The following is a 15,402-nucleotide window of genomic DNA, read 5'->3' on the forward strand; positions in this document are numbered from 1 at the left end:
TATATTACATTAAATATATTAATGTATTTATGTAAATATACTTATATATTAAATAGACATATATTAATTATTCTGTATATATAGATTAAATATATTTATGTAAATATAATCATGTATTATATGAATATATTAAATATATGTATGTAAATATAATTATGTATTATATAAATATATTAAATATATTTATGTAAATAAACATTTATGTAAATATATTAATAATTATATATTGATATTATGTATATATTTGTGTTTGTATAATATCCTCTTTGTCCCTTCTCCATCCTAGACTATAAGGTTAGCAGACATCATAGTTTAACTGTTATAGGCAGTGAAAGTTTCTTCTACAGTGAAAGAGACTACAGAAATTCAGAAATCCTGTTTCTTCCGACAAAGTCTGTCTCTCCATGCTATAAAACCCAATTTTGGTTATCAGAAGCAAATTATTAACTCTTGCCTTTTGTTACAGTAAGAGTTCTATCTGCCCCACCTGACAGCCTCCCACCCCTAATTCCTCTCCTTCCCCTTTACCCAACACAGATGGATTTTGTAGGCTGATCATGGTAAGGTCAAATGCATAGAACCATTAAGAGCAGGGAAAAAGCACATTAATGTGCTTAGAAATATTACTCCAGCTACAACGTCTTTAAATTGCAATGTTTTGGTAGTGGCTAGGAAGGTTAAACATTTTTTAAAACATCTCATGTTATATAAATATGAAATATTTTATTACTTTGTAGCAGCTCTGTGTATAGTAAGGCTATTAACTCTTTGCCTTGATGCACATTTTTTTCTATACAATGTTTTCAGTCTTATAAAATTTCCATTTCTTTCATAATTTTATGCTTAGAAAACTTGTCCCCAAACTCTATTTTCTTTCACATTTTTCAGTCACTAAAATTTTTATGATTTTATTTTTTCTCTTTAATATATTGGGAATCTATTCTAGGATATACTGGAAGGAGAAGATCTAACTTGATTACTTCTAAACTGCCAACTTTCCCGGAATCATGTGATGAATATTCTAGAAACATAAGTATTTATATCGCTGTGTCTCATGCAGATGCACTTGTTTGTGCTTTTCCTCACTTAACCGTTTTTGAATGGCAAGCATATGCACAACCTCTTCTTTCCTTTCCAAATGAGTGGTTCCCCTCCTGTGTAATCTCCTTAGAAGGTTACTTAGTTATTCTAAGGATGCTTCCATTGATGGAAGTTCTTACTTTTTTATTGAACCCCCAATTACTGCAGCTCGATTACCTAATTTGCCAGGTAATGTGGCTCCAGATGACTCTTTCCTATTTCCAAAGAGCAAACACACTTCTAAAGCATGTTGAAGGAGAAAAGGATAACCTCAGTTCTGCTATGTTTGTGTTAAATTTAGTCTTATGACTTTGTAGTTGCATGTGATCAGGTGTATGTATGCACATAAATGAATAAGGTTTAATCTTCCCGTTCTGTATATTTGGCTGTAACTACAAATTAGAGTCATGTGCACTCGGGAGGAAGATGACTTTCTAAAGATACTGGCCTCTAAGCAAGCTCAGAGGGCACGAAGAACTCCTCCCTTCTCCCTCCAAGAAGAGACTCATTGGATTCACCTACAGTGGGATTCACCAATGGAATAGTGAGTGATTCTTAGAAACAGATTAGCTCTGCATGTCAGTGGTAGAGCCCATGGTTCCATTTAATTTTTTTTCCAGTGCCCTATGTATTTCTAACAACAACACTGACTAAAGGAAAGAAATGCCAAAACTGATATCCCTCTGGATTTTATAGATTTCCTAATTTTCTAATTGCTACACTCCTGCCAACAAAACACAGTGAAAGAATGCCCCATGAGGAGAGGTCTCAGAACACACCACAGGATGGGACTACAAATTTCAGTGATTACAAACAATTAAAGCAGGCAGCCAACATGTAATTTTCTTTTTAGGCATGGACATAGAATGAGAAACAACTTACTGGGTTGGAATAGATAGACACAGAGCTGTTTCCCTTTGTGTAAAAATCATACTTGATCAAATAGAGATTACAGCTAATGTGCCCTCCCCCATTTGCCTTTAAAATTGAGGGATGTGGAAATTAGTGAAATTAAATTCACAGCTGCATTATTTGCAAATAACAAAAATTCTATTTGATCCTGCAGAAGCCAAAAAAGGAATGTTTTGCCTTGTGGAAAAAAAGAAAGAGTTGAACATCCAAACAATGGGAGAGGAAGGCATACACTTGAGTCTCTGGGAACAATTGGAATTATGACCCCAAATATAACTGGAACTGTCTCCCTCTGTTCTGCATTTTGGCTTCTTTCCACACATTGACTTCATCCTGTCTCACTGTAGACTAGCCTTTTCCATGTATCAGAGTGGATGTCTGCCCTAAGCTCCTGAATTTTATTGTCTCTGTACTGGAGAGATACTGCCTGTCATATTGTTGGTAGTCTGAAGTTCAAAAATCCTGCCGTTGGAGTTACTGCAACAACCTACGGGTGCCACATTCCCCATAAACATTGTAGATTCCCACAGTTTCCTAACACAGGGTATAAAGTGTCTTGAGGAAGGGCCACTTTTTTCCTAATTTACACAAAAGTGCCATATGGACTCATGGTGGCCCTGGGTAGAGTTCTGATGGACGCAGGTTAGGTCAGACGCCCATACCTGGACAAATCACTTATGGCCGTATGGTTGAGGTCCTCTAAGAATATGGTTGTCCCTATAAGATTCTTATAAGCAGAAGAGGAACAGCTTATAGAGAAGGGAGATGTGGTTCCCTAAAGAAAAGTATGTGCTGGCAGGCAAAATGTTAACTGTCCACTATGCCACAGTAGGAGTTTGGTGAGCCTATTTTACATTTTCTTTCTCCTTTGAAAAAATTTCTTGCTTCTGTTGTCCTTCTTTGCTAAATTTAAACTCTGATAGGGCAATGACTGAGGCTACATATTTTTCCAGATCCAGGGCCAATATTATTTGTTAAAGAATATACTAATTTATTTACTAGGTGGTGCTATGGTTTGAATACTGGTGTCCCTCTAAAATTCTTGTTGAAACTTAATCTCCAATGCAATGGTATTAAGAGGAGGGGCCTTAAAGAGGAGATTAGACCACTTCCTTCTTTAAAAATGGCATGAACTTGAATACACTTTACCTATTGAACACTGTGCTCCCAATCTTCTTCTTATTATTCGTAATACTAATTTACTCTCCCTATTATAAGCATGGATCATCAGTTATTTTGATTTTTGTTTCAGTCAATATTAAATTTATGGAAACATATTTTCTTATTCTGTCCTCTAATATTTTCTTCTGTTCCATGTCTTTAGTTATTGTTCTTTCATTTTCTTCTTTTTCTTCTTCCTTTCTTGTTTCTTTGGATTAAAAGGCTTAAGTGTTCTCTTTTAGTGAGAATTGAGGGTGGTAAACTCTCTCAGGTTATGTGTGTGTGCCTATATTTTGCCATCTGTTGAATGGCAGTTTAGCTGTGTATAAAATTCTAGCTTGCCAAATATATTTCCTTGCATTTCGAAGATATTATTCCATTGTCCTTTGGCCTGATTTTTTTCCAATTAGAAGCTTATTATTAGTCTATCATTCATTATTAGATGATCTGTTATTTTCATTACTAATTATTAAAGAATTTTATTTATCTTCTGCAGTTTCACTATAAAGAATCTAAGTGGGGATTTAGTTGTATTCTTCCTACTTGGTACCTGAAACACACTTTCAAACCAAGGACCTATATCATTGCTTAATTCTGGCAAATTTTCGGCTACCATCTCTTCAATTATTACTTCTTCCTTATTCCCTCTATTCTTTTGGAACTCCTATTAGATGTACTATGTGGTCTCTCAATTTATTCTCCATGTCTTTTAATTATTATTTAAAACTTTTTATGTATTTTGCGCTGCATTCTGAGTGAATTTTGCAATATTGTAATTCAGTTCATTAATTTGTTCATCAACAGTGCCCATTTCTGGTCTATTAAATTTTTAAATCTTTGTTTCCATTTCAAAATTTATAATCAATGTTTTGTTTTATCTATATAGTTCTTATTTCTGCCTGTTTGCTTGCTTTTTTTTTTTTTTTTTTTTTTTTGAGATGGAGTGTTGCTCTGTTGCCCAGGCTAGAGTGCAATGGCGCAATCTCAGCTCACTGCAACCTCCGCCTCCCGGGTTCAAGCAATTCTCCTGCCTCAGCCTCTTGAGTAGCTGGGATTACAGGTGTGCGCCGCCACACCCAGCTAAGTTTTGTATTTTTAGTAGATACGGGGTTTCACCATGTTGGTTAGACTGGTCTTGAACTCCTGACGTCGCTATCTGCCTGCCTCAGCCTCCTAAAGTGCTGGGATTACCGGCGTGAGCCACCGCACCTGGTCGCTTGCTTTTTTTTTTTTTTTTTTTTAATGGATTTTAGCATCCCAAGCATATTTATGTTTTAGTCTTTCTCAGAATAACCCCTAAAATATATTTCTAATAAAGCAAATTACATTTGAATAACTGATTTTTTATTCTGGTCTTTCTTAATGTTTTAGCTTTCTTCAAATGCCTTATAATGGTTTTAGTTTGTAACATCATTTTGAGAGGGACACTTGTTTCTATCTCTCTTCCCTATTTAGCAGGTTTGTGATAGCTTCTAGTTAGTTTCCCCCACCCTCGTGCCAGTATTTCATTCTAGAACCAAGTCTTACGTTTGTGGTAGGGGACTCCTGCCCTATAATTACACTGAGGATGCTTCAGATCCAGTCACTAGCTCAGGAGGCAGCTTGTTCCAGTTCCTAGTTGTGGTGTTATGTTTCTGTCTGCTGCCTCCCTAGGTTTCCCTCCTGCTTTTATAAAAGCTATAAGCTCACATACAAGTCAAGAAGAGTTTTCTTTTTCAGCTTCCTTTCATGACCAGGCAAATATTCCTGGCTTTAATACCCCATCTCATGTGGGATCCACTTGGTCCCTATTATTCTACAGGACTGAGCTCCTAGACATGACTGCTGCCTCTGCACCAGAAGCCCAGAGCACCATGGTTTTAGCCCTATTTACTTTGTTTCTGGGTCATGGAGATTTTTATCTTGTTATTGAGTCCAGTTGTATTACTTTATTTTTTTAAATCATCATCTATTACTGCTATATTTTTTAGTAAAAGGAATGCTTCTGAATTTACCATTTCCAGTAAAAATTTAAACTGTATCACTTTACAGTAAAGAATCACACAAAAAGTGAAGGGATATTCCTCAGGTTGAATAATAGTGTGTGTACTCATTCTTTTCTTTATCTTTCATTTTATTTCTTAAAGACAGGGCTTGTGTATGTTGCCCAGGTTGACCTTGAACTGCCAGGCTCAAGCAATGCTCTCATCTCAGTCTCTCAAGTAGCTGAGACTATAGGCATGTGTGCCACCATGCCCAGCTTGTGTGTACCTATTTATTTATACTTTTCTTTATTCCACAAATAAGGATTTTTTCTATAGCATTTATAATAAATAGTAAAATTTAAATAAGATATTAAAATTGAGTTTAAGGAAAATATAAATTAGAATATATTCCTAAGATTAGGAGGAAAACATAAAATGTCCATATTCACATTGCAGATGATAAGGTCCCACATGTTGGGCTGTGTATTTGCCTCTGAGCTTCCATATAGCCAAAGTGAATAAACACAATTGATTCCTTAGTTCTCTCTTGATTCACAAAGAAAACCCTTCTCAGTTCTTTGAGAGAAGTCAAGTTCTTCTGGCAACACATTCTAAAATAAATTTCTCCTGTGCATATCATAGAGAGGATACTGACAGGTGAAGTAGATGATGCCTTCAAAAACTTAGCTACAACATAAGTTAGCAAGGCTGACTTTTAGAGATTCTTCAATGAAACCCTAAGGCACAATGCCCACTTCGTTAGCACATGGCAGTATTGAGACAAACTCGAGTATGAGTGGTTGTCAGATGTTCTTTAAACCTCACAACACTCCCTCCTCTCTAGGGCTTTAAAGGATCTCCACGAACAAACCCTGCATTAGATCACTTCGGCCAGCTGAGGCAAGAGGTGAATTCCCTTATTAGTCATTTGATTGTTTTTATTGTTGTTACAAATGAGAGGAACTCAACTCAAATTAATGAAAACATAAGAAAATTGAAATTTTTAGTTTTGTTAACTCCAAAACTCAACTGAATAATTGTAGGAAAAGCGAAGAGAAGGAAGTGAATACAGGGAATTTATTAAGCAGGTGTGTGGAACAGTCCTTAGAATTATCCCCACCCCCCCCCCCCCCGCCCAAGGGCAAGGAAATTGTAGTATCCCATCTATTATTAGCTAAAAGTTGCTCCCAGGAGCTTCCTAGCACTTCTGGCCTATTCTAACACAGGCCAACAAGAAGCCCTTCCACAGAGAGCTGCAGGGGCTTGGTGTGAGAAGCCAACAACGTGTGCTGTTATGGGGAGTGCAGAGTGAGGGTAGGGAATTGAGGACAATTATAGCCATTCTGTTGGAAATGCCCTTCCTCATATTTCCAGCCATTGTACTTCCCTAGTAAGTATACCAACCCTGGTGAAACCCAACCACTGCCTAATCCTAGCAACTGAATGCAGTTAGAGAAAAGCACACAAACATACTGACTGATCTCACCTTAAACAGTCCATCAACATCAAGTGAGTCTTTAGCCAATTCCCTCTCTGACCCTCCAAGATATCAATTTCAAACTTTCTTATCTCTTGACAAACCTGTAAAACTCCCATTCTCCTTCTCATATTTGGTTCTTCTTGCTTCTTATTTCACTGGGAAATAGATGATATCAGAAAAGAGCTTCCACACCTTTCAAACATCTAAACACCCGAACATCAGAACACTGATACCTACTCATATACTCTCTGCCTTCTCTCGAGTTACTGTAGATCAGTGTTTCTCAACCTTTTCTTTTCATTATTGCCCCTTAAAGAGTCTTTTTAGATACCTTTATCCTAGTTGCCTCATGCCATAAGATTATGTACTGCATGCGTATCTGTGCTTTGTACATAAAAAGAGTAGGAACCAACTTTTGTCCTCATTGAGGATATGTGCAATAGGTGAACCATCCAAGTTGCTGTCTTAGGCTAAACCCTCCCAGTGCACTGGGTCCCATTTCCTTTCACCAACTCTAGAGTACCATTCTCACTGTTATCTGTTCTCTTTCCTATACTATCATTTCCCCCTTTCTACTGGTTTATTCCCATCAATCTACAAAAAATATTCTGTGTTCCATCTGATTAAAATCTTCCCTTAACTGCGTATCTCCCTTCACTGGTCTTTCCTATTTCTCTATATCCATTCCCCTTTACCAAAGACTCAAAAGACCATGTGTAGGTGTGCTGGCCAGCAGCCAGCATCACCCACCAGACATGTGAGTGAAGATGCCTCCAGACAGTGCTAGCCCCAGCCCCAGGTCTCAGAAGGGCTTTTCATCACCTTCCTTGGAGCTAAAGAGTAGAGATGCAAGAAAGACCCCTGAAGGCTAGCTATAAGATAATTCAACCCCATTTTCACTCAGCTGAACTGGGCGATTGCCCATGTGACCACACTTGGTATATATTTCCTGGTTTTCACCTCAATTGGAAATGTACACTGTGGCTTGTTGATCTTGGGTTATTTTACCTCTACGGGGACTTCTATTATTTATGAGAAAAATACCTTCCTAATAGGGTTATGGGAAGATCAAATGAGATAAAGCGAGCTTTAGGAACCTTGCACAATGAGAGGAGACAATAAATGCTCCCCCAACCTCCTCTATGCCACCTCTCGTATTCCCAGTAGAATTGGAATTTTATTGAGAGAAGGAACCATACCTACCATTCCTTTACATTCTTCATAGCCCATAGGACACTACTTTGTCTGTAATGTATAATAAAAGCTTTTAAAAAAAATACTCCTAGTGTTTTTCCCTGAATTGGACCAGAGGATAAAAAATTTCCAAAGCAAAAGTAATTAAGAGCCTTCTTAGTTGAAGGCCCCTTGATGTAGGGCTCTTTAAAAAATTGAATTAATTATAATTGTGCCAATGAGGGACACTAATGTTGATACACTTTGAATCTTTGGTGGTGCCTCTTCTTCTGAATAATAAATTTATTAAATATGTATAATATATAAAATATTATTGATTTATGCACCAATTATGTGATTTAACACTTAATGCCTTCAAGTGAGGAACCAAGCCTTGCGAAACATTTTGTAGCCTCAGAGATTGGAGTAATCTCTTGTACATAGGAGGGTCTACACACATATTTGTTAAATAATAAAAAGAAAATAATTTTAAACATTACTATTATTACAAGTTGACACCAAATTTGAAAATTTTGATTAAAAGAGAAACACATTTACTTCTAACACGAAGACTAAAAAGTAGTATTTCACAAATTCCTTTTCATTTTGTACATTTTTCAATAAGGTTTTGTGTTTGTTTTGTGTTGAGAGGGTCAAACGTTTGATCTGCTGATGTTTTTTTAATCCTTCCCCTTAAAGCAGAGCAACTTTTCCTTAGCGTGGCTTTCAAAGCCCTTAACAATGTGGCTCTTCTTTATTGGTTCAGCTTCATTTCTTTCCATAATTCCTCATATCCCTTCCCTCTCTCTCCTTTCCTTTCTCCCTCCCTTTCTTACAAACATGCTCCTCTCACATCTGGGCCCTTGCTCATGTGTTTGCCTTTGCTCTCTTGGCTCTTTTCCTGGCTAACTCCCAGCAGTACCATCCTGCCTACAGTGGCCTTCCCTGACCACCAAGACTGGGTGAGTTGCATCCCCTACAACTGTCTCCTGTAACAGAACAGAAGATCCTGGAGGACAAGGACTGTGTCCTAATTCTTGTCTTCACAGTACAGTGCACAGTCTTTAGCAGATAAGACTCTCCAAGAACATGGTTCCTTGGCATCTTTTTGTTGTTGTTGTTTTGTTTTGAAACAGTCTTACTCTGTTGCCCAGGCTGGAGTGCAGTGGTGTGATCTTGGCTTACTGCAACCTCTGCCTCCTGGGTTCAAACGATTCTTGTGCCTTAGCCTCCTGAGTAGCTGGGATTAGAGAAGTGGGCCACCATACCTGGCTAATTTTTGTATTTTTAGTAGAGACAGGGTTTCACTATGTTAGCTGGGCTGGTCCCAAACTCCTAACCTCAAGTGATTCTCCCACCTTAGCCTCCCAAAGTGCTGGGATTACAGGTGTGAGCCACCGCACCCAGCCTTCCTTGGCATCTTTTAACAGGTCACAAAATGTCATCGGAGATACAGTTATTTCATTAGTTCAGTGAAATATTTTCTATATTGGTAATAATTACAGTAACAGGAAAGCTACTGCCAGGTAAACGTTAGGCCTTTGATAACCATTAATAATCAATTATAAAAAACCTAGAAGAACTTTGTAAATTACTGGAGAGCCTACTGAGAGACAAGAGCATCAGAGGAGTGGAGGAATTTTTGAAACAAAGTTATGATTTAAAAAGTAGTAGAGAAACATATGTGAATGTTTACAGCAGCATTATTCATAAGAGACAAAAAAATGGAAACAACCAAATGCCCAATATGGTATATCCATACCATAGAATATTATTCAGCTATAAGAGGAAGTGAAATACTGATACATGCTGTAACATAGCTGGACCTTGAAAACATGCTTAGTGAATGAACCCAGTCACAAAAAACCACATACTATATGATTCCATTTATATGAAATATTCAGAATAGGCAAACCTATAAAGACAAAAAAAGTAGATTAGTAGTTGGCTAGGGTCAAGAGTAGGGGAGAGAAGAATGGGGAGTGAATGCTACCAGTATGGGTTTATTTTTGAAGTGACGAAAATGTTCTAAAATCAGATTGTGGTGATGGTTGCACAGCTCTGTGTATACTAAAAGCCATTGAACTGTACCATTTAACTGATTGAATTTTATGGTATATGAATTATATCTCAATAAAGCTTTTTTTTTTTTTTTTTTTGAGACTGAGTCTCACTCTTGTCACCCAGGCTGGAGTGCCATGGTGCGATTGTGGCTCATTGCAACTTCTGCCTCCCAAGTTCAAGTTATTCCCCTGCCTCAGCCTCCCAAGTAGCTGGGACTACAGGTGCTCGCCACCATGCCTGGCTAATTTTTCTATTTTTAGTAGAGACAGGGTTTCACCATGTTTACCAGGCTGGCCTTGAACTCCAGACCTCAGGTGATCCACTCGCCTTGGCCTCCCAAAGTGCTGGAATTACAGGTGTGAGCCACTGCACCCAGCCAATAAAGCTGATTGTTAAAAGTAGTACGGAACGTTTGTTGCAAAGTTAAATCTCAAGAGGCCGTGAAAAATATAATTTTCTACATAACCTTTGCTGATATAGTTCTACTCTGTGCTTCTTGGTAAGTGAAAAACCAAATCTCTAAAATCTGGGCCTTTGAAACCCTGTGCACATAGGCCAGAAAGCCCCCTACTCAGTGTTGACCAGCCAAGTGGGTGAGAAGTCGCAATTGCAGGATGCTAAAGATGACAGCAAAGCTGGTGCTATGTGATGAACTCAAGGGAGAGAGCTGTAAATCAGGTGAGTGAAACGATTATTCAAAGGACATAGCATAATTAATGGAAACAGCAAAATTACATTTACAGTGTAAAATGTAAACATACACCTGGAAACTGACAGCTTGTAGAAAACGCAACTGTTTTTGTTGTAGACGTCTCTCTGGCTAGCCGTCAGATTTGGAAAGCATTCGTTTCTGACGTCAATATGATTGGGTGTAGTTGGAAGGAATCTGGTCTGGGTCTTGGGACACCCAAGTTCCAGTTCTGGCTCTCTCATTTATTCACCATTCAACAAACAACTATTAAGCCTACTGTGTGCTAGGCACTGCCGCTAGCCCTGGTGACCCAAAGTTCAACGACACACTTGTTCCTACCTAAAGGATCGTACTGTTCAGAGAAAGACAATTTAAAATATAGTTAAGTGCTGTGGCAAGGAGCAAGGTACATCTTCCATCTTGAGGCGTGAAGAAAGAAGGAGTAGCTGTGAGGGAAAGGTTTGCCACAACTTGAAGTTGTATTATTTCCTTGTTAACTCTTTTTTTAAATACAGTTTTTGTAGAGACAGGGTCCCACTACATTACCTAGGCTGTTATTTAACTCCTGGCCTCAAGTGATCCTTCCAGGCCTCCCAAAGCTCTAGGATTACAGGCATGACCAGCGGCCACTGGCAGCCACCTTCTTAACTCTGCTGTCCCACAAGCTCGTCAGTTCCTTGAGGAAAAGGAGGCTTTTTTTATTACATTTTTTTTTTTTATAAAGAGCTTTATTAAGACATCACTCACATAGCACACAATTCACTCATTTAAAGTAAATGAGTTGGTCTCTTGCTGCAGCAACGCGAGTGGGAGCACCAGGATCATGGGCTCGGAACCCGACTACACGGATTGTTTTAAGAAAATGGCAGACAAACCAGACATGGGGGAAATCGCCAGCTTCGATAAGGCCAAGCTGAAGAAAACGGAGACGCAGGAGAACACCCTGCCAACCAAAGAGACCATTGAGCAGGAGAAGCGGAGTGAAATTTCCTAAAATCCTGGAGGATTTCCTACCCCCTTCATCTTCGAGACCCCAGTCGTGATGTGGAGGAAGAGCTACCTGCAAGATGGACACGAGCCACAAGCTGCACTGTGAACCTGGGCACTCCACGCCGATGCCACCAGCCTGTGGGTCTCTGAAGGGATCCCCCCAATCGGACTGCCAAATTCTCTGGTTTGCCCTGGAATATTATAGAAAATTATTTGTATGAATAATGAAAATAAAACACACTTCGTGGCATGGCAAAAAAAAAAAAAAAAAGTAAATGAGTTAATGGTTTTTAGTATATTCACAGAACTATACAATCATCACTGCAATCTAATTTTACAGCATTTCATTATCACAGAAAGAAACCCTGTACCCATGAGCTGTCACTCCCCTTCCCCACCTCCACTCCCAGACCTTGCCAAACACAAATCCACTTTCTATCTTTATAGATTTGCTCATTCTGGATGTTACATATAATGGAATCACACAGTATGTGACCTTTGTGACTGGCTTCTTTCACTTAGCATAATGGTTCAAGTTTCACTATTCATCCATATGGCAGCATGTCTCAATACTTCATTACTTTTCATGGCTGAATAATATTCCATTGTATAGATGTGCCACTTTTTACCATCGATCAGTTGGTGGGCATGTGGGATGTTTCTACTTCACGGTATTATGAATGCCATGAACATTTGTGTACACGTCTTTGGGTGGATATATGTTGCTATTTCCCTTGGGTAAATACCTAGAAGTGGAATTGCTGGATCATGTGGTTACTCTGTTTAATCTTTGGAGGTATTAATACTACCAGATTGCTTTTCAGAATGACTGCACCATTTTATATTCTCGCCAGCAATATATGAAGATTCCAATTTCTCCACATCGTTAGGAACACTGGTTATTTTCTGCCTTTTTGATCATAGCCATCTTAGTGGGTATGAAGTGGTCACTTTGTTCATTTTTGTATCCCTGGTGCCTCGAAGACAACTTGGCTCAGGTAGATGCACAATTTATTTGTTGAGCAATTTTGAGAACATAGTGGACATTTGTCATTTAGGGGCTCCCCAGAACCTGGCCCCCTTTATTTTGTTTAGATAATTATATGAGGATTACTGGAGAGAAGCGGATCCCCAATGTAATATAGAAGCCTACCAAAATGTTAGCTCCTTACTTTCTCAACCCTGCCTGCAAGTAGAGCATGCGACATAGGCTAAGCTTGGTTGACCTAATGGATCTGCCCTGGGCTTCAGAGACAGTAATGCAAAATACAGGTGGTGCAGAAACAATTCTGGTGGCAGTAACAGGCACTGCAGTGACATCTGGTTGCCAGGAACAACAGTGCTGATAGTGAGAGTGGTGGGGAGCGAATGGTGGGTAGTGCCCAGTGACACTGACTTGGAAGTGAAGCCCATGGCATCCTGTGTGGAATGGTGGTGCCAGTGATGGTTGCCTTCCTCCCCCAGTATGTGGTCCTGTGTCTTGGCTGTCTTCCTGGCTATTGCCTAGCCTTCCTTGTTTCTGCTTATTGTCTGAGCCTGTTTCTGCAGCCTTCCCAGCAATTGTGTCAGTCACCCAATATCCTTTCACCAAATTCTCTTTCTCCTTAAGTCAGCCAACATCAATTTCTCTGTTGCTTGCAACTAAGAACCCTGGCTGTTACAATAAACACTGAATGGCTGTGTGTGTGTGTGTGTGTGTGTGTGTGTCTGTCTGTCTGTCTGTCTTTGTATGTATGAATAGAGAGATCAATGAATGAATGAGGGTACTGAAGCTCTATACAGAGCTTCGAAGGATGAGCAGAGGTTGGTCAGGCAGCAGAGGGCAAGTGCTTTCTAGCAGAACAAAGAGCACAGCACAGGCACTGGGGAATGAGAGAACATGGTGATTAAGGAAACTGTCAGGAGTTCAGTCTGGCTGGGGAAAAGGGAGCAAGGTAGGGAGTGTTGAGATGTGATGCTACAGAGACTGGCCTGGGATGGATCATTAAAGATCTTTAGGTTATGCTAAAGTCTTGATTCTATCTTGGAAAAAAAACAGGAAGAAGGACACTATTAATCAAGGTAGTGATATCAGATTTACATTTAGAAAATATGCTATTAAAAAAATTCTGGCAGCAGGAAGGAGGATGAATTGGAAGGGAGCAAGAGTAGAGACAAGAAGACCAGCTGAGGAGCTAAAGCAATGCTTCCAATGAAAGACAGTGAAGTCTGCATCGAGGCAGTGAGCTTGGAGAGGAGGCACTGATCTGAGACACATTAAAAAGGTAGAACCAACGGAAATTTTGTCTTTGATATGCAGGAATTAAGAAAGAAGGAAGACCATGGATGACTCCAAGGTTTCTGTTTGAGTAGATCTGGCAGGTGGTGGTGTAATTTATGCAGGAATTTATTCAACAGAAGTTTAATTAGCACATAGTGTGGTAGGTACTGTGTATCATGAAGTGGATAAAATAAACCTGGTCCTACCTTTGCAGTAGTAATGATTACTCTATGTCAGCCTTAATTTACATGTCTTCTCAGATTTTCTGGGCCTTACCATCTCTGGGACCCTTGACCTCTTCTTCTGTTTCACCTGCTACCACTAGAGACTTAGTTAAGTCCCTTGTGGTTTAACTGCCTGAGGTCAACCAGCCACATACCCAGTTTCCTCCCACCATTTCTGAACTCCAGGGCATGGGACCTGGCTTTCTGAGTGACTGTCAAGGAAAATGGATAACCCAGCTGGGAAGTGAGAAAATTTTTACTCCCTGAAAGACAAGCTATGACCAACAGGAGACAGGAGACACAGGAAAAAATTCCTTCCTTCTTCACATTGTTTCATGGTGTGATTTCTCCATACTGCCTGTCTGGAGATGTCCTGTATGGCCAAGTGGCTGCACCTGCCCAAGAGACAGGCTGTATTTCTTTAAGGCTTTTCATGGAGTAGTGTTTAGCACAGTAATGCATTGCTGTACCTTGTTCCCCATTTTTCTTGTCTTTTCCCTCATACTGTTGCCCTGGGATTATACCTTCTAAAAAAAAAGCATCGATACTTAATCCTTGCATCAGGTTTGTTTTCTAGGGAACTGGGCTAAGACATACACAGACAGGAAAACAGAAGGAGATGATCATTTCCAGTTGGATATGCTGAGTTTGAGTGAACTTGAGTGAAAATTATTCATCCATTCAAAAATATTTATTGAGTGCCTCCATGTATGCTTGAATTAGGGATACTATGGTGAACAAAACAGACATATTTCCTGTTCTTTTAGAGCTTACATTAAGTGTTAAGGGGTGACAAGTAACAATTCAGTACAGAGTAAGTGGACGTGATGATTCTACATAATAAGTTTTTAAAGAAAAAATTTTAAAGGTGATGTGATAGAGTGTGACATGTGTATGTTGGGAGGGACGTGTGTATGTATGACCACCCTGGACTGGGTGGTCAAGGGAACAGACAGTAAGTGGAGGAAAAAGCTTATCCAGAGGGATAGGCAAGGCTTTTGAGGAAAATGGCTGGAAGGGTCAGTCTGGAGATGGGTACATCTGTCCATCATTGGGGGTTCAGGCGTGGGTAGGAAATTTGCCTCTATTTTCACCACGAAATAGTTGGTGAGGACATATGCTTACAAAGTAATGGGAACTTGAAGTTTTGTAGAGCGGCAAAGGTTCAGAAGTGTTGTTTTGCAGCATGGGTGTGCATGCAGACCAGGAACATGAAGAAGAGTCAGTGGGCAGTGCCAGAGCAGAAAAGGCAGATACTACATGCACAATGCATGGCACTAAGTGGTCACAGGACTTTGGAGAAGGAAGCCTCAGCTTCAGTTTCCTCAACTGCAAAATAAGAGCACTGAATCAGGCTCCATGAGTTTACAAAAGCAAAGAAGAGTTGATATGAAACCACTGTA

The 15,402-nt window shown here is 39.4% G+C and overlaps 1 protein-coding gene across 1 annotated transcript; it reads left to right on the forward strand.

Moving 5' to 3' along the window:
- The first annotated feature begins 11,308 nt into the window (after window positions 1-11,308).
- On the forward strand, window positions 11,309-11,791 carry LOC102141262 (thymosin beta-10-like). Its single transcript, XM_045377862.3, has one exon. The coding sequence runs from the start codon at window positions 11,349-11,351 to the stop codon at window positions 11,517-11,519; it is 171 nt and encodes a 56-aa protein (XP_045233797.1). The 5' UTR covers window positions 11,309-11,348; the 3' UTR covers window positions 11,520-11,791.
- Window positions 11,792-15,402: the final 3,611 nt, after the last annotated feature.

The sequence above is a fragment of the Macaca fascicularis genome, chromosome 18, assembly GCF_037993035.2.
Source record: "Macaca fascicularis isolate 582-1 chromosome 18, T2T-MFA8v1.1".
Taxonomy (NCBI): Eukaryota; Metazoa; Chordata; class Mammalia; order Primates; family Cercopithecidae; genus Macaca; species Macaca fascicularis.